The following is a 19,463-nucleotide window of genomic DNA, read 5'->3' as shown; positions in this document are numbered from 1 at the left end:
CGGTTACCCATGGTTGGTGTACTGTTGGGCTGCTCACGGCATCGGACGCAGGTCTGATATTAGCTTGCCTACAGTGGTATGCTAACTGTTAGTCTCCAGTCGTCCAATAAGTGACACACTGAATGTCAATTACAGCTGGAGGGCAAGCCCTGGCAACATTTGTGTCAAAACAACTTCCTGGTCCAAACGGCGCCCATCTCTTCACCATGGCAACTGGGGTGCTAAAAACACCTCACCATGACAACGGGAGTTGCCACAAAGTCCTTGTCAAGGCAAAAAAGATGGAACAAAAGCCTCTCCATAGCAACGACTAACTGTGTAAAACTCTCTGCTACAGGCCGGGCTAGAGTGGGAGGTGACGGAGCTAATGAGATTTTATACTTGGTGTGTGTGTGTGTGTATATACAGTGGGGGAAAAAAGTATTTAGTCAGCCACCAATTGTGCAAGTTCTCCCACTTAAAAATATGAGAGAGGCCTGTAATTTTCATCATAGGTACACGTCAACTATGACAGACAAAATGAGAATTCTTTTTCCAGAAAATCACATTGTAGGATTTTTTATGAATTTATTTGCAAATTATGGTGGAAAATAAGTATTTGGTCAATAACAAAAGTTTCTCAATACTTTGTTATATACCCTTTGTTGGCAATGACACAGGTCAAATGTTTCCTGTAAGTCTTCACAAGGTTTTCACACACTGTTGCTGGTATTTTGGCCCATTCCTCCATGCAGATCTCCTCTAGAGCAGTGATGTTTTGGGGCTGTCGCTGGACAACACGGACTTTCAAAGATTTTCTATGGGGTTGAGATCTGGAGACTGGCCACTCCAGGACCTTGAAATGCTTCTTACGAAGCCACTCCTTCGTTGCCCGGGCGGTGTGTTTGGGATCATTGTCATGCTGAAAGACCCAGCCACGTTTCATCTTCAATGCCCTTGCTGATGGAAGGAGGTTTTCACTCAAAATCTCACGATACATGGCCCCATTCATTCTTTCCTTTACACGGATCAGTCGTCCTGGTCCCTTTGCAGAAAAACAGCCCCAAAGCATGATGTTTCCACCCCCATGCTTCACAGTAGGTATGGTGTTCTTTGGATGCAACTCAGCATTCTTTGTCCTCCAAACACGACGAGTTGAGTTTTTACCAAAAAGTTCTATTTTGGTTTCATCTGACCATATGACATTCTCCCAATCCTCTTCTGGATCATCCAAATGCACTCTAGCAAACTTCAGACGGGCCTGGACATGTACTGGCTTAAGCAGGGGGACACGTCTGGCACTGCAGGATTTGAGTCCCTGGTGGCGTAGTGTGTTACTGATGGTAGGCTTTGTTACTTTGGTCCCAGCTCTCTGCAGGTCATTCACTAGGTCCCCCCGTGTGGTTCTGGGATTCAGGGTGAGATCTTCAGGGTGAGATCTTGCGTGGAGCCCCAGATCGAGGGAGATTATCAGTGGTCTTGTATGTCTTCCATTTCCTAATAATTGCTCCCACAGTTAATTTCTTCAAACCAAGCTGCTTACCTATTGCAGATTCAGTCTTCCCAGCCTGGTGCAGGTCTACAATCTTGTTTCTGGTGTCTTTTGACAGCTCTTTGGTCTTGGCCATAGTGGAGTTTGGAGTGTGACTGTTTGAGGTTGTGGACAGGTGTCTTTTATACTGATAACAAGTTCAAACAGGTGCCATTAATACAGGTAACGAGTGGAGGACAGAGGAGCCTCTTAAAGAAGAAGTTACAGGTCTGTGAGAGCCAGAAATCTTGCTTGTTTGTAGGTGACCAAATACTTATTTTCCACCATAATTTGCAAATAAATTCATTAAAAATCCTACAATGTGATTTTCTGGATTTTTTTTCCTCAATTTGTCTGTCAAAGTTGACGTGTACCTATGATGAAAATTACAGGCCTCTCTCATCTTTTTAAGTGGGAGAACTTGCACAATTGGTGGCTGACTAAATACTTTTTTCCCCCACTGTATGTGTGTGTGTGTGTGTGTGTGTGTGTGTGTGTAAGTGTGTTTGTGTGTGTGTGTGTGTGTGTGTGTGTGTGTGTGTGTGTGTGTGGTGTCTGTGTCTGTGTGTGTATGTGTGTGTGTTATACTTGGGAAAGATTCTTAATCTTTACAACTTCAAGCTTTGTAGCTACTAAGAAGACAGTAAATGGTGTACCAAAGCTGGGTAAACGGTTGAGCAGATGGGAAAACTGAGACTTGGTGGGACCCTAGACTTTCATATGCTCATCCAAGCTTAAGCTAGCAGATCACAGGACCAAGCTAACAGGCAGTTAACAGGCAGTTATCTCCATTTAGACTGTATCTCTTCTCAGCTCCATGGAGTGTGTTTGCATCTCCTATGGCACTCCATTCACTATAGCTCACTACTTGGCTTGAGCCCTATGTGGGCTATATATAATGTCCTGTAGGGTTCTGGCCAAAAGTAGTGCACTATTTTTTATATTTATTTAACCATACTGAGGTCATACTGAGTCATACTGTCATACTGAGACAAATGTATATTTTACAGATGAGCCTTGAATTACATAAATTACAGAAAATAATAATAATAATATGCCATTTAGCAGACGCTTTTATCCAAAGCGACTTACAGTCATGTGCGCATACATTTTTACGTATGGGTGGTCCCGGGGATCGAACCCACTACCCTGGCGTTTCAAGCGCCATGCTCTACCAATTGAGCTACAGAGGACCATACATCAAATACACACATCAAAATATAAATGCAAGCAGAAAGAAAAACACCGTCATAAAAAACAAACACATTCATCATTAAAAAGGTCCTCAATCAGCTTTCTGAATTGCCCTAGAGGCACCAAAACATCAAATGTAAGAACATTTTGAAGATTGTTCCACAAATAAGGTGCAAACTAAAAGCTGATTTACCTAACTCAGTAGACTCCTCTCTTGGTGTGTAGGCTACAATATGAGAGGGCTGTGTATAACCCTGTGTGTATATTACCCCAATTCTCTGGGAGGACAGAGGCCCCAATAAAATCACAGCTTTCTTCTTCCTGCTGTGTGATCAATTCTATCACTCGTCTCTGAAGAGGCTGTCGCCAAGGAGACCAGCCGTGTCACAACCATGGAAATAGGGCTCAATCTTTGGGTCGACACATCACCCTTTTTCTCTCTCCATTTTTCCAGTGACGCAACAGTGCAGATGCTCTGTTCAACACAGGCCATTATTATTATGACTGTGTCTGACTCTGATCATATTGGAGTAATAGGAGCAAGGAGGCTAGATTGTCCATTATGGGTTTGACTCAACACTGCAGATGCTCTCTTCAACATTGGCCATTATTACTATGACTGTGTCTGACCGTATTGGAGTTACAGGAGCAAGGGGATAGATTGTTCATTATTGGTGACTCCATACAGATGTAGGATCTTAATCCTGCAGCAACAGGAAATTTGAATTATTATGTGGATTATAATTAATGGAAATTTTTGTAGGGGTTGATACATTTTTGTAGGGGTTGATACACGCCTTATCTTAGCTCATTGGTCACCATAGCAGCACCCACCCGTAGTCTGCGCTCTAGCAGGTATATCTCACTGGTCATTCCCAAAGCCAACACCTCCTTTGGCCGCCATTCCTTCCAGTTCTCTGCTGCCAATGACTGGAACGAATTGCAAAAATCTCTGAAGCTGGAGACTCTTAACTCCCTCAATAACTTTAAGCATCAGTTGTCAGAGCACCTTACCGATCACTGCACCTGTACACAGCCCATCTGAAATTAGCCCACCCAACTACCTCATCCCTATATTGTTATTTATTTTGCTCTTTTGCACCCCAGTATCTCTATTTGCACATAATCTCTTGCACATCTAGCATTCCAGTGTTAATACTATTGTAATTATTCTGCACTATAGCCTATTTATTGCCTTACCTCCATAACTTGCTACATTTGCACACACTGTATATATATTTTCTGTTGTATTTTTGACTTTATGTTTTTTTTACCCCATATGTAACTCTGTGTTGTTTTTATTGCACTGCTTTGCTTTATCTTGGCCAGGTCGCAGTTGTAAATGAGAACCTGTTCTCAACTGGTTTACCTGGTTAAATAAAGGTGAAATAAAATAAAAATAAAATTCTGTAAGGGAAAATCACATCTGAAATTGGAAATTACAAACTTCAGAAGCCTTTCTAAACTTCAAATACACTGCACGTTTTACATTTCCTGCATTGCACGACAGTTCTCCGGAAACTGGGTGACCAAATGAAGATCATACAGCTGTAGTTATAGAACAGATAGATATATCTCTGTGGGTGACTCAACTTTGCAGATGCTCTTTTCAACAAAGGTCATTACTATTACTGAGTATATGAGTCATAGCCATAGGAGCAGGGTCGTGATGGTACATTCACTCCTCCGATGGTGCTCTCATCCCTCTCTTTTAGGTAGAGAAGGGGTGGGGGTGCTGAACAGTGTGGGGGGGAGGTGTGTGTGAATGAGATTCTGTCTGGAAGAGGGAGCGAGACCATGAGAAATGAGAGCTGTGTCTGGTCTCTGCCCCTCTCCACTCAAGACAGGATGAGAGAGAGCGAGAGATCATTTACACTGTACTGCCTCCACCCTACCGAGTCACTGAGCAAACCAAACACGACCTTGCTGTTGGACACAAGGACTTCTTACAGTCAAACTAAATGAAGAATAAAGAAATTAAACACACATCGATTGAATGGAGCGCAAAGTAACCACCAAGGAATGTCAGTCACACAAATCGAGCTTCCGTTGGACCACAGCAATGTGTGCGTCTTCAGCATTGTATGTGTGTAAGTGTGTGTTTCATTCTGCTTCAGCTTGGCAAGCGTTCTTGTGTGTGTGTGTGTGTGTGTGTGTGTTCAGCTGTGTGTGTGTGTGTGTGTGTGTTCAGCTGTGTGTGTTCCCCTTCTTGCCTCATTTTATCGAAAGTTTACATGCATATGTGTTCAGCTGTGTGTGTGTGTGTCTGTCTGTCTGTGTGTATGTGTGTCTGTCTGTCTTTCTGTCTGTGTGTTCTCTGAGCTCACCTTGGTGAGCGGTCTTGAAGCTGAAGGACTGGAATCCCCCGGTGAGGGTGGAGGAGTCGATGACGTCCACGCCGTACTCGCTCCGGTTCCTCCGGTAGAGGGTCACCGCCACAATTAACACCACTACCGTCACCACACCCGCCGCCAGGCCCGAATACAGCGCCACGTCACTGCTTCCCTCCAGACCTGGGGGAGAGAGAGAGAGAGAGAGAGAGAGAGAGGGGGGGAGGGGGAGAGAAAAGGGGAGAGAAAGGGGGAGAGAGAGATAGAGAGAGAGGGAGTGAGTGAGAGATAGTTTAATCATAGAATAACCATCAGAAAAAGAGACAAGGTTTCAACTCAAAGCTACTGTATATTCATATTGAATTCAGCAGTTATTGACATGTTATGATAGTGCTACATGCCTCATGATATCTACATGTATTGACATGTTATGATAGTGCTACATGCCTCATGATATCTACAGTTATTGCTATACTGGCCAGACTTACACAACTTTCACCGCTGTACAAAGTTTGCACCTCTTTTTAATTAAAATAATTTTTAAACGCTTTGGGAGAGGCACATTAAAGTCAAGTTTACCCCAAACTTTCACAGTAACATCTCTCAAGGAATAATATTTTTGGGGGAATAAATTGTGCTTCTCCTGAAAACTTCTAAGATTCTCCTGAAATGTTAGTAGCAGGATTTTTTCAACCTGCTTCCTTCCGTGGCGTTATTGTTTTCCATTTCCTGTCTCCTCACGCCGCTGTGGTGCAACACTTCCTCCCACTGCAGCCTGTTAACGCACTAATGAGGAAGCTTGCTAGGACCGCCGTCCTAATCACTCCAGCACCTGACTGGTGTGTCAGACACACACACATGCAGGCACACACACACACACACCACATCTAACTAGGATTATAATCAACCCCAGCAACTGACTGTCATCTCAAAGGGCTGTTTGGCTCTGGGATCACTCAGGAGGTCCTCTGCGTTCTATTGGGATAGTGTGACAAGACCAATTCATTAAATTAGCTCATCTGCAATGATTACGCTCTATCTGGTCTCACCAGTATGCCACAAGGTGTGTGTGTGTGTGTGTAAAGAAAAGGACTGCTGGCTTAGCTTGTTCTCCAAAGATAATGAGATCTGCACAGGAATGGGACTGAGAAAATCGCTAAGTAGCCTGAAGCTCCAAGAAAAGGATAATTCGCCAAAATATGGAAAAGAGACATTAGCAGCTAACAGTGGCAGGTTAATTGGGGGCTCGCTATGTTTTGGCAGACAGGCTGACTGGCTGCGTCTTTTCCCCTCCTTCCCACGACGACGAAAAAGACTAAAACAATCTGAATGTGACAGTTGTGGCGTCCTTGAAGTAACTGGCATGACTGGTAGTCTATGGGAACAGCTAGCTGATTGCGCTAACAGTAGCTGATCCCATAGACTTCCAGTCATTGCGCTAATGCTAGTAAGCAATTACTGCAGAATCTACCTTCAACTTCCTTCAAACTGCACGCAGAAACCTAAAAATTGAATCCATGAGTTCATCTGACTCTCAGTAAGTAGAAAAAAGGCATTACTTGTCAAAATCTTGAACTATCCCTTTAAGATATGATTTTGATGGTGTTCATCGTGAGAATAAGTTTTCTGGTATTCTCATGATGAGTACATTACTGGAAGAGACCAGACTTTTAAATTAAGAAAATTACATAAATGGTGTTTGTGGTTAATAATGATAATGATGTTGGTGGTGGGATAATGTTAAATATTGGTGAATTTGATAATGGTTCTGGATCATGATGTTGGTGTTTTGGAGGGTTGTATCTGTGAGTGGTGGCGTGACAACCTATAATGGTTGTTTTAGTAGAGGAGAAGCTATAGTGGTTTCAGTGTGTTACATGGTGTGTTCTAAAGTAAGATGGTGATTGGGGAGAACTCACCCTGTGGCTTGGCGTCGTGTAGCAGATCTGCAAAGACACAGAGACACCATGTCAATTCACTTCTACTTGAATGGAATAGTACCGGCTGTAACCTGCAGTTGTTTTCCAATGAGCACACTTATGTGTGTGCATGTACAAAATGTATGTGTGTGTGTATATGTGTCGCGGTAGTAAGATTGGCCCAGTGATAGGACTCTTTATCACCCAGAGAGTGTATGGTGTGTGTGTGTGTGTGTGAGTGTGTATGTGCACATGAGTGTACATGCCCAAATGTGTGTGTGATCCTGATCATGATGTGTGTGTCTCACAGTAGTGAGATTGGTTCAGTGATAGGACTTTCTATCACCCAGGGATTGTATGGAGCATGAGTGTGCGTGTGTGCATGTGTGTGTGTATGAGTGTATTTGTATGAGTGTGTGTGTGGAGATTGATGTAAGGAACATGATAAGGCTGATTGTCTTCTTGCGTCTACCTCAAGGAGGACGAGAACGGAGAGATGAAATGACAATATGGCCATCAGAAGAATGGCAAAATAAGTACTGTATGGACTTCCATGCCATGCTGTCCAAGCATGTGGCAGATCCATTACGTCATTCACTGCTTATTGCAGCACTAAGGAACTTAGGATGGATTTGTCCACAGTATTGCTGGTGTTGCAACTGGAAACATGCCAGCCAACAGAAGACTACTTTGTCTTTGGTGATGTTTTAAACTCTCAACAAAATAAGTGTGGTATTGATGATGATGATGATGATGATGATAATGATGATGATGATGATCACAATGATGATGATGATTGTAATGAAGATTTGAATGACGACAATCTCCACCACCAGAGTTGCAACACCAGATGAATCTGTGTGTGACAATACTCACTGTGAGTGCAGAGACCCCCGGTGCAGTTGTCTGTTCCCAGAGCGGTCCCGTCACATAGCCTGCCTCCATGTTTGGGCTCTGGGGCCGTACACTCTCTGCTGCGCTGCCTCTCACACTCACTACTGCACACCGTCCACTCTGTCCACTCTGCCCAGCCACCATCCACTGAGAGGGAGGAAGGAAGTGTTGCAAGGCTTAGAAAACACACAGGCATATATGTACAGTAACCACACAAGCACACAAATGAGGATGCAGGCACACACACACACAAACACACACACACTCATATCATAGATTCCCAGAGTCAGCAAACAGCTGGGTGGAACATAACTGCCCCACCATTACTCCAGAATTACTCTACACAATTGGTTTATGGACCTTACTGATAGAGCACTTACAATGGACTATAGCCCACCACACAAAAAACGTATTCTTTCTCTCCAGGGGCCACATTAGAACAATACCATGTTAGGTTCTATCCTGGTGCTGACTCAAGCCAGGAAAGACAGTTTGCTTTTTGTCTTGTTCCATCAAGTCTCCTCTATTACCTTAACAACTCCGTAGGCTTCAAGGTTTCCCTCTGCCTTGCTAATCTAAATGCAAATGCTGTGTTTGCGCACGGGCTGAGACTCACAGAGAGAGAGAGAGGGAGAGAAAGAGAGAGAGAGAGAGAGCGAGAGAGAGAGAGAGAGAGAGAGAGAGAGAACGTCTTGTGGAAGAGAGAGGGAGTGAGAGAAATAGGGAGAGAGAGAACAAGAGAGAGAAAGAGAGAGAGACAGAAAGAGAGGGAGAAGGAGAGAGAAGAGTGGTTGAGCCAAATGGAGATTGTGTTAGCGGGAGAGTGCTGCCCTCGCCAGATAACTTTTTCCCCAACATGACGAGCATTTCCATGGTGATTGGTGTGGCGATCTGAAACCATAAACTGGGCCACGTGTAGAGGAACACTTGGACTGTGCAGATTATACAGCCGCTCTGATAACTGGCACTGATCCCTCTCTCTCTTTCTGTCTTTCTCTCGCCTTCTCGCTCATTGTAAGGGCTATTCTCAATCATTCTGTTGTTAACTCTCCTGCACTTCAGTTGCTTTTCTATTTCTCTGTCTCAATTTTGTCTTATACTTATTACTTTTCTATGTTCGCACTCTTCCAATCTCCCCTCTCTTCCTCTCGCTCTCTCTCTGACTCTCTTCTCTCTCTCCCTCTCTTTCATCCCTGCCCTCTAACCTCTTCCCTCTATCTCTCCGTCTCTTTCTTGGAGGGGCACTGCATTACATTTCAGACACCAACCCACTGTCAGTCAGTAAAATGGGGTCAGACGATGGGTTTATGAAAGCGGTTTGGAGGGAAATTACCCTAACAGCAGAGGCGGAGCCTTCCTCTGCCTTGGAGAGGAGCACTGTCATAAATACAGATGCTCTGGCACATAATGCATCCCCACAACAAAACAATCCCCCCTCCCAGACAGTCAGACAGTTGGATAGAATGAGAATCATGAAGACAGACAGACAGATGGACAAACGGATGGATGGATGAACGGATGGAAAGACAGACAGACAGATAGCTCAGACAGACAAGAAGCATGCTAGACAGCCAGATAGACATACATACCTGGGCAGAGGGCATTACAGGTACTCTTCTGGACAGACATGCCCTCGCAGAAGGCGCCCCCATTGAGAGGGGCGGGGTTGGTGCAAGTACGGGAGCGTTTCTGGACACCCCGCCCACAGGGCACGTTACAGGCGGACCAGTCTGTCCACAACGACCACCCTCCGTTCACTTGAGAGACAGAGAAAGTAAGAGAAAGAGGGAGGAAGTAGAGGGAGAGATGGAGTAGAAGTGATGGAGATGAGAGCGGGAGAGGATGAAGGATAGAAGGTAAGAGACAAAAAGAGGTTGAGGAAAAGAAAGGGAAAGAAGGATAAAGGAATGTAACATGACAGCTATGTGGAGGGAAGAGAAAATCACTTCCAGAAGTATGAACGCTGACTTACTTTCTCCCTAACACACACACACACACAGACACACATGCACGCACGCACACAAACACACACACACACTCTCTCTTATAGCACATGTTCTATCTGACAGAGACAGGCTGACTGCCTAAATTACAGGAACTCCATCTGGGCTAAACATTAAAAGGCCAAGGAACCAAAGGCATGTCAGAGAGGTGAACACTCTGTCTGTCTGTCTGTCTGTCTGTCTGTCTGTCTGTCTGTCTGTCTGTCTGTCTGTCTGTCTGTCTGTCTGTCTGTCTGTCTGTCTGTCTGTCTGTCTGTCTGTCTGTCTGTCTGTCTGTCTGTCTGTCTGTCTGTCTGTCTGTCTGTCTGTCTGTCTGTCTGTCTGTCTGTCTGTCTCTGTCTCTGTCTCTTTCTCTGTCTCTTTCTCTGTCTCTCTCTCTCTCAGATGTGCTGGCCTCAATAGCAGCTGAGTGATTGACTGATGATGAGTTCATTCATCATCATTCATCGTCAGACAGGAAACAAATGTCAGTGTGAGAACACATTACTCCACTACATCTGTCTGTCTGTAGGCTATTTCTCCCAGCAGGGCCTGCCAGGCACCTCATTAGCATGACAGGTAGTCAGGTAGCTACACAGACGACTGATGGGCCTCAACAGGTTCTGTAAATATAGAAAAACAGTAGCTGGATTTCCAGTTGTCTTAATGGTTGTCAGTCAGTGTTGAGATTTGGTGTTGTTGACACAGAGGGGGAGGTTTTTAACTAGCAAAGCGGGTTTTGAAAGATGGAATAAATAAAGTGAAGAGAAAAAAAGAGAAATATTAATTTCTTCCTTCCTTCGTTCCGGAGGCCTGCAGGGCTGTGAAAGCACAAGCAACAGGGAATCCTAGCCTGGCACAAACAGCCAGTGGTAACAGCCAGCTAGCAGCCAGCTAGTAGGCACGCAGCTGAGGAGTTTTGACAGCTCATGTCAAAGCCTTCCCGTGTCTTTAAAAGTCTCGCTGTGTTTAAACACAACTAGGAAGTTGCTCATTACTTGCCTGTCACAGCATGGAACATGTCAGACATGTCAGACAGACATGTTTCTGACTGTTTCTGACTGCTCTTAACACCTAATGCTGCCTATGAGAGACTGAGTAAATGCATTGACAAGAGGCAGATACAGTACATGTGTATACATGTCAAGAGAAAGGAGATGAGCATAGCAAATTAAGTGCTAACAATGTGATAATGCATGCGGAACTATGCAGGTACAATAAAATAAAAGAAGAAAAAATTGCCACAAAGATGTGACAGCCTATGACCAATGACAGAAAAATACAACGGCTGAGTGTAAATTCAGAGAAAGAATACAAGGGATGTTGTTTGTAAGGAACATTTCCACACAGTTTGCCCACTGAAAAAGAAAAGATCAGTCTATAATTTTAATGGTAGGTTTATTTGAACAGTGAGAGACATAATAACAACAACAAAATCCAGAAAAACGCATGTCAAAAATGTTATAAATTGATTTACACTTTAATGAGGGAAATAAGTATTTGACTCCCTCTCAATCAGAAAGATTTCTGGCTCCCAGGTGTCTTTTATACAGGTAACGAGCTGAGATTAGGAGCACACTCTTAAAGGGAGTGCTCCTAATCTCAGCTTGTTACCTGTATAAAAGACACCTGTCCACAGAAGCAATCAATCAATCAGATTCCAAACTCTCCACCATGGCCAAGACCAAAGAGCTCTCCAATGATGTCAGGGACAAGATTGTAGACCTACACAAGGCTGGAATGGGCTACAAGACCATCGCCAAGCAGCTTGGTGAGAAGGTGACAACAGTTGGTGCGATTATTCGCAAATGGAAGAAACACAAAAGACTGTCAATCTCCCTCGGCCTGGGGCTCCATGCAAGATCTCACCTCGTGGAGTTGCAATGATCATGAGAACGGTGAAGAATCAGCCCAGAACTACACGGGAGGATCTTGTCAATGATCTCAAGGCAGCTGGGACCATAGTCACCAAGAAAACAATTGGTAACACACTACGCCGTGAAGGACTGAAATCCTGCAGTGCCCGCAAGGTCCCCCTGCTCAAGAAAGCACATATACAGGGCCGTCTGAAGTTTGCCAATGAACATCTGAATGATTCAGAGGAGAACTGGGTGAAAGTGTTGTGGTCAGATGAGACCAAAATCGAGCTCTTTGGCATCAACTCAATTCGCCGTGTTTGGAGGAGGAGGAATGCTGCCTATGACAAGAACACCATCCCCACTGTCAAACATGGAGGTGGAAACATTATGCTTTGGGGGTGTTTTTCTGCTAAGGGGACAGGACAACTTCACCGCATCAAAGGGACGATGGACGGGGCCATGTACCGTCAAATCTTGGGTGAGAACCTCCTTCCCTCAGCCAGGGCATTAAAAATGGGTCGTGGATGGGTATTCCAGCATGACAATGACCCAAAACACACGGCCAAGGCAACAAAGGAGTGGCTCAAGAAGAAGCACATTAAGGTCCTGGAGTGGCCTAGCCAGTCTCCAGACCTTAATCCCATAGAAAATATGTGGAGGGAGCTGAAGGTTCGAGTTGCCAAACGTCAGCCTCGAAACCTTAATGACTTGGAGAAGATCTGCAAAGAGGAGTGGGAAAAAATCCCTCCTGAGATATGTGCAAACCTGGTGGCCAACTACAAGAAACATCTGACCTCTGTGATTGCCAACAAGGGTTTTGCCACCAAGTACTAAGTCATGTTTGGCAGAGGGGTCAAATACTTATTTCCCTCATTAAAATGCAAATCAATTTATAACATTTTTTACATGCTTTTTTCTGGATTTCTTTGTTGTTATTCTGTCTCTCACTGTTCAAATAAACCTAACATTAAAATTATAGACTGATCATGTCTTTGTCAGTGGGCAAAAGTACAAAATCAGCAGGGGATCAAATACTTTTTTCCCTCACTGTAATATCCATGAATTGTGTGTCAAAACAGGACAACTCTGTATGGTTTGATTGTTGTAAGGTGTTTGACTTAGTGAAATAATTACACGCCCCAAAATCAAGTTGTGCTTGATTGAGCTTGTCTTTGCGCAATGGACCTAATTAGAAGAGTAAAAATTTTACCTATCTGTCCCTCAAGGCAGACTCAATGAAACGCTCAAAGTAATTGATGGTCTGCTCCATATGGTCTGCTCCATAGAGAAGGGTAGTATTCATTAGGCACGAAATGGAAGAAAACGGAATGAAACAGGGACGGACTACCTGAAGTTGTCCAATAAGAAACACTTAATTATGTTTACCGTTGCACAATATTTTGAAATGTTTTGCTACAATGTGACCTAATGATTCCAACCCAGTTGTCTTACCAAATACGACCACAGTGGCAGTCAGGCTGCGTCTCTTGGCCACAATGTTGCTAGCCAGACACGTGTAGTTCCCCGAGTTGGACAGACGCGCCTCCTGGATGATCAGGTTGTGGTCCGCTCGCGTGTCGATGTTCCCGTCCGAGCCCACCGGCTCCTCATTCTTCAACCACTCCACCTTGAACAACAGAGATTAACAGGGAGTGAGGCTGCCATTGGTCAAAATCTCAAATCCACCAAACAGAATGGGAGTGAGGCTGCTGATAGTTCAATTCAAAATAATACTTGCACGCAACGCAACGTAGGTTTGGAGCAACATTGTAGGCTAAATCATGTCTATGACCCAATGTACAACACTATATGTTCCATACAATTAACTGGCACAAAGTAGGCTTTCTAACCTCCACCTTACCCTCACTATTAGTATCAGCCTATGAGAGTGACTCCCAGCCTCCCTTTAACCAATCAGAGGGACTCCCAGCCTCCCCTCAACCAATCAAAGCAAAGCTCTCAGCGGGGTCACACCCTCCGACCATTAGCAATTCAGCAGCCATGTTGCGAGCTAAAGTAATTAGGAATTACAAACTAAAGGGACGCTCCACTGATGCCCTCCCTGTATTGCATGGCTGGCCCTGTAAATTGCAATGAATGCGCCGTTGGCTGGAGGTCCTCAATGAGCGACTAGCCAGGGCATCTAGGAGCAAGGCTTGATTTATGACTGTGTGTTTGAGGATTAAAAACTCTCCCCACCCCACTGGGAGCCCTGTTGGTGTGTGTGTGTGTCCATTCACCAGAGGAATACCAGAACAACCAATAACACCCAATCTCCGAGATTGCTTTGCTCTTTGGCAGTGCCCCCGAAAGACGAATGTGAGCAGAGAAATCAATAAATCACCAGTCATGTTGTCACAAGTGGCTTTTTTTCTTCCTTTGATGGCCAGAGAAGTCTTTCATCATGTGCTTTTAATTTCACTATTTTCACAGTTCTGCTCTAGAGCGCTGAGAGAAACTATGCTGGTGGCCCTTCTCTCTCTCTCTCCTTTCTCTCTACACTTTTTCCTGGCCTTCAATGCCTAATCAACCCCCATGTTACCTTTCCAACTATATTTTCTCCAGCTCTGCTACACACAACATGAAGTCAACTCAACAGAGAGGGTCAGTACTAAGAACCTGCTATACCAGAAAAGGAAGCCATATTGTTTATCATTCTTTTCAAATATCCAATTGATTTATTATATATCCACAAATAAAACAGGCTTATTAGACTTATTTTTCTCTATCACACCATTTGTCTTTATTAGTCATGTACACTACCGGTCAAAAGTTTTAGAACACCTACTCATTCAAGGGTTTTTCTTAATTTTTTTAAACTATTTTCTACATTGTAGAATAATAGTGAAGACATCAAAACAGCTTTGCACACTCTTGGCATTCTCTCAACTAGCTTCACCTGGAATGCTTTTCCAACAGTCTTGAAGGACTTCCCACATATGCTGAGCACTTGTTGGCTGCTTTTCCTTCACTCTGCGGTCCGACTCATCCCAAACCATCTCAATTTGGTTGAAGTCGGGGGATTGTGGAGGCCAGGTCATCTGATACAGCACTCCATCACTCTCCTTCTTGGTAAAATAGCCCTTACACAGCCTGGAGGTGTGTTGGGTTATTATCCTGTTGAAAAACAAATGATAGTCCCACTAGGCCCAAACCAGATGGGATGGCGTATCGCTGCAGAATGCTGTGGTAGCCATGCTGGTTAAGTGTGCCTTGAATTCTAAATAAATCACAGACAGTGTCACCAGCAAAGCACCCCCACACCATAACACCTCCTCCTCCATGCCTTATGGTGGGAATTACACATGCAGAGATCATTTGTTCACCCACACCGCATCTCACAAAGACATGGCGGTTGGAACCAAAAATCTCAAATTTGGACTCCAGACCAAAGGACACATTTTCACCAGTCTAATGTCCATTGCTCATGTTTCTTGGACCAAGCAAGTCTCTTCTTCTTATTGGTGTCCTTTAGTAGTGGTTTCTTTGCAGCAATTCGACCATGAAGGCCTGATTCACACAGTCTCCTCTGAACAGTTGATGTTGAGATGTGTCTGTTACTTGAACTCTGTGAAGCATTTACTTGGGCTGCAATTTCTGAGGCTGCTAACTCCAATGAACTTATCTTCTGCAGCAGAGGTAACTCTGGGTCTTCCATTCGTGTGGCGGTCCTCATGAGAGCCAGTTTCATCATTGCGCTTGATGTTCTTTGTGACAGCACTTGAAGAAACTTTCGAAGTTCTTGACATTTTCCAAATTGACTGACTTCATGTCTTAAAGTAATGATGGACTGTCATTTCTCTTTGCTTATTTGAGCTGTTCTTGCCATAATATGGCCTTGGTCTTTTACCAAATAGGGCTATCTTCTGTATACCCCCCTACCTTGTCACAACACAACTGATTGGCTCAAACGCATTAAGAAGGAAAGAATTCCACAAATTAACTTTTAAGAAGGCACACCTGTTAATTGAAATGTATTCCAGGTGACTACCTCATGAAGCTGGTTGAGAGAATGCCAAGAGTGTGCAAAGCTGTCATCAAGGCAAAGGGTGGCTATTTGAAGAATCTCAAATATAAAATATGTTTTGATTTGTTTAATACTTTTTTGTTTACTACATGATTCCATATGTGTTATTTCATAGTTTTGATGTCTTCACTATTATTCTACAATGTAGAAAATAGTACAAATAAAGAAAAACCCTTGAATGAGTAGGTGTTCTAAAACTTTTGACCGGTAGTGTATTATTTCTCTCTTCCTCTCTCTAATGATGACTTTGCTGATCCGCTCTTTCTGTTCCCCTTCTTCCCTTATCTTTCCATCGCTCTGTGGTGTTGCTGCTTTGATTCATCTCTCTCTCTCTCCCTCTTACTGTATCTTTCTCTCTCTCTCAATGGGCAGTGTAAACCAGGGCAGTGATTTGAATTCTGTGGTGACAATCCCTGAGTCTGGCCGTTGGGGGTGGGGGATAGAGCACTGGTGGGCGGTAATAAGGGCGCAGGGACAGACTGATAAGCATGGGGAGGATGGGAAATGGATTTGTTTACAGTAATTTGCCACATTTGTTCCAATTAGAAGGCATCAAGCAGCACTGGGTTGAGCCATGCCCACTCTGAGGTGTGTGTGTGTGTGTGTGTGTGTGTGTGTGTGTGTGTGTGTGTGTGTGTGTGTGTGTGTGTGTGTGTGTGTGTGTGTGTGTGTGTGTGTGTGTGTGTGTGTGTGTATGGTGTGTGTGATCGATTGATTGCAGATGATGATGGTGTGTGCATGCATGTGTGTATAACCTCAAACCCATGATGCTGTATTGATGCTGTCTCCCCATGTTTCTTTACTAACAGTAGCTAAAAATAATTTAATTGGTAAAACACATGTCCTCAGCTCAAGGCGCTAAAAAATAGAACAAACATATGAAATGGAAATGCATTATACATTAATTAAAAGTAGCCTAATTAACTGATTCCACAAACAAGTAGCACAATACTTTTCATGGCCTCTGTCTCTCATCTGTTGCTGTGGTGTCTGTTCTGTCTGGACTAACTCATACTGACAGTGTGGCAGTCTGTCTTGATAACCCCTATCGTTTGACTGGTCAGACAGAGAGTCCTCGGGGGTGTCATGGTACAGGGTGCGGCTATGTCAACTGGTGTCATGACAGGTGCGAGCCAGCAGGGGGTGGAGTGACTGGCACCCCCACGTTGGGAATTGAACTGTAGGGAGGTGTTGATATTTGTTGTGACGGTTTGAAGCTGTTTGAAGATGCAGAGATGAGAGAGTTGACACCCGCGTCGCTCATTTGCAGAGGATGAGCCAAAGGAGCCGTAGCTACTACGTCCTGACCTTGACTCAACAACAAAGCTAAGGGCCAATCAGGTCATTCCAATTAGCACATACGCCAAAACTGGTGTAATAACTAATAACTCTATCACTCTGAAACAAAAAAGCAACTGGCCGTCACATTTACATTCATTTAAAGTGGAAGTGAAAGCGACAAGAGGGCAATTACCAAACACTGCGGCGATATCCCCGTTTCCTTCCATCCAACTCGATTAACTTTGCATTTCATTAACAAGCCCCCTACTCCATCATTCCCTCCTTTCCATCTCTACATCCCCTCCATCCCTTCCTCCCTCAATCATGTCCGGCTGACATGTCCCTGTTGATGCTTTGATGACTTTCGTGGAAATCACATTAAACAAATGAGCTCTTGGAATGTGACAGCGACATTTTGCTGTGGCGGGGGCAGTGGCGGCAGCGCGCTAAACCCTCTGTGTGTCCTTGTCTTATCTCGCCGTCGTCTCTCCAAATGTTATGTTTATCAGTGAATAATTACATTTTAAGCACTTGAAATGACTTTGGATCAGCCAACTTGATTAATGACTCATTACAATTTGGTGGGGGATGATTGGGCGCTTAATACGAAGCCTAATGATTGTGAAAAAATAAAAAAATAAAACAAAGTTATTGAAAAGTATTTTTTTCTCTCCACCTCTCCAAAGTTTCTTCCTTTATTGCCTTGAGTAATCTGTGTGATCGTCTTCTTGACAGTTAATATGGGCCTTTCATTGCGGCTGATACTCTAATTGTGTTTTCATTATGCTACATTCATTATTCACCGGAGATGATCCTTCACTTCCTGTTGCGTTAAATTTGCAACATGAGTTCCCTTTAATCCCTCTCATTAAAACGACTTAAACATGACAAAAGTATTTTATTTTCTCACGGATCTATCATGCAACCAGGTGTACAAAGGAACCATCTAGGCTCTGATAGGAACCCATTGTAGCTTTAGCTACATGCTTTTCACTTTACCACAGAGCAGCCAGGTGTAAATACAGTGCATTCGGAAAGTATTCAGACCTCTTGACGTTTTCCACATTCTGTTAAGTTACAGACTTATTCTAAAATGGATTAAATTGTTTTTTCCATTCATCAATCTACACACAATACCCCATAATGACAAAGCAAAAACAGGTTTTCAGACATTTTAGTACATTTATTTGAAAAAATTAACTGAAACATTTACATAAGTATTCAGACCCTTTACTCAGTACTTTATAGCGTCCTTGGATAGGATGCTACAAGCTTGGCACACCTGTATTTGGGGAGTTTCTCCCATTCCTCTCTGCAGATCCTCTCAAGCTCTGTCAGGTTGGATGGGGAGCGTCGCTGCACAGCTATTTTCAGGTCTCTCCAGAGATGTTCGATCGGGTTCAAGTCCGGACACTCAAGGACATTCAGAGACTTGTCCCGAAGCCACTGCTGGGATGTCTTGGCTGTGTGCTTAGGGTTGTTGTCCTGTTCGAAGGTGAACTGTCGCCCCAGTCTGAGATCCTGAGCACTCTGGAGCAGGTTTTCATCAAGGATATCTCTGTACTTTGCTTCATTCATCTTTCCCTTGATCCTGGTGCCAGGTTTACTCCAGACGTGACGCTTGGCATTTAGGCCAAAGAGCTCAATCTTGACTTCATCAGACCAGAGAATCTTGTTTCTCATGATCTGCAAGTCTTTAGGTGCCTTTTGGCAAACTCCAAGTGGGCTGTCATGTGTCTTTTACTGAGGAGTGGCTTCCGTCTGGCCACTCTACCATAAAGACCTGATTGGTGGAGTGCTGCAGAGATAGTTTCTGAATACTTATGTAAATCATGTATTTCTGTTTTTAAAGTATTTAATCCATTTTAGAAAAAGGCGGTAAGGTAACAAAATGTGGAAAATGTCAAGGGGTTTGAATACTTTCTGAAGGTACTGAAGATGGAGCCATCTAGGATCTAGTGTCAGATGTGTCAGCTCCAGTTGCAGACCCCACTTGCTGTACTCTGGGACACAGGCAGCCACTGACTTCTACACGGATGCCATTTTGGCTTTGTTACTACTGAGCCAGATGGAGTGACATTGTCTGTTGTTCACTGGCATGCAAACATGCACACAGCAGCCCAGTTCACATAGCCTACTCTCTGATGGTTAAAATGTTTTACTGTGGAGCTGCTCGGCTCTGGCGTCTCCCTCAGTTGGTTTTCCCTTTGAGGGAACGGACTAGAGAAACAGCCCAGCTAGCACATAACGTTCTGAGAACCATATATTTCTTAGATCTTGGTGAGAGCGTGGTTGTCCTATGGTTATTTTGCATACAACCTTCCCACAACTTTCTGGGAATGGTGCAGGATAGTTGCTTGGCTTTGGAACATTCTCAGCACATTTAAGGAACTTGACAAAAAAAACTAGATTTTCTTGGTATTTCATTACTTTAACAGAACAGTTCATAAAAGTTTAAACATGGTTA

General features: G+C 43.9%; 1 protein-coding gene and 1 long non-coding RNA gene across 2 annotated transcripts in view; one reads left to right on the top strand and one right to left on the bottom strand.

Annotated features, from left to right (window-relative positions):
- Nucleotides 1–19,463, top strand: part of LOC311127976 — a 1,008,662-nt gene that overhangs the window by 667,519 nt on the left and 321,680 nt on the right. The window lies entirely within an intron of this gene.
- The window catches only part of LOC311127971 (netrin receptor UNC5D-like), a gene marked incomplete at both ends in the record, with an annotated part of 301,636 nt that overhangs the window by 25,080 nt on the left and 257,093 nt on the right, over nucleotides 1–19,463 (bottom strand). Inside the window, 5 exons of the mRNA XM_084159887.1 lie at nucleotides 5,032–5,217; nucleotides 6,954–6,980; nucleotides 7,830–7,994; nucleotides 9,437–9,604; nucleotides 13,141–13,315. Of these exons, the coding sequence (XP_084016013.1) occupies nucleotides 5,032–5,217; nucleotides 6,954–6,980; nucleotides 7,830–7,994; nucleotides 9,437–9,604; nucleotides 13,141–13,315 (721 nt within the window). The remainder of the gene's footprint in view (nucleotides 1–5,031; nucleotides 5,218–6,953; nucleotides 6,981–7,829; nucleotides 7,995–9,436; nucleotides 9,605–13,140; nucleotides 13,316–19,463) is intronic.

The sequence above is a fragment of the Coregonus lavaretus genome, assembly GCF_964263955.1.
Source record: "Coregonus lavaretus genome assembly, chromosome: 4".
NCBI classification, from domain to species: Eukaryota; Metazoa; Chordata; class Actinopteri; order Salmoniformes; family Salmonidae; genus Coregonus; species Coregonus lavaretus.
Note: the sequence above shows the minus strand (reverse complement) of the source record. Positions and strands in the feature narration are given on the sequence as shown.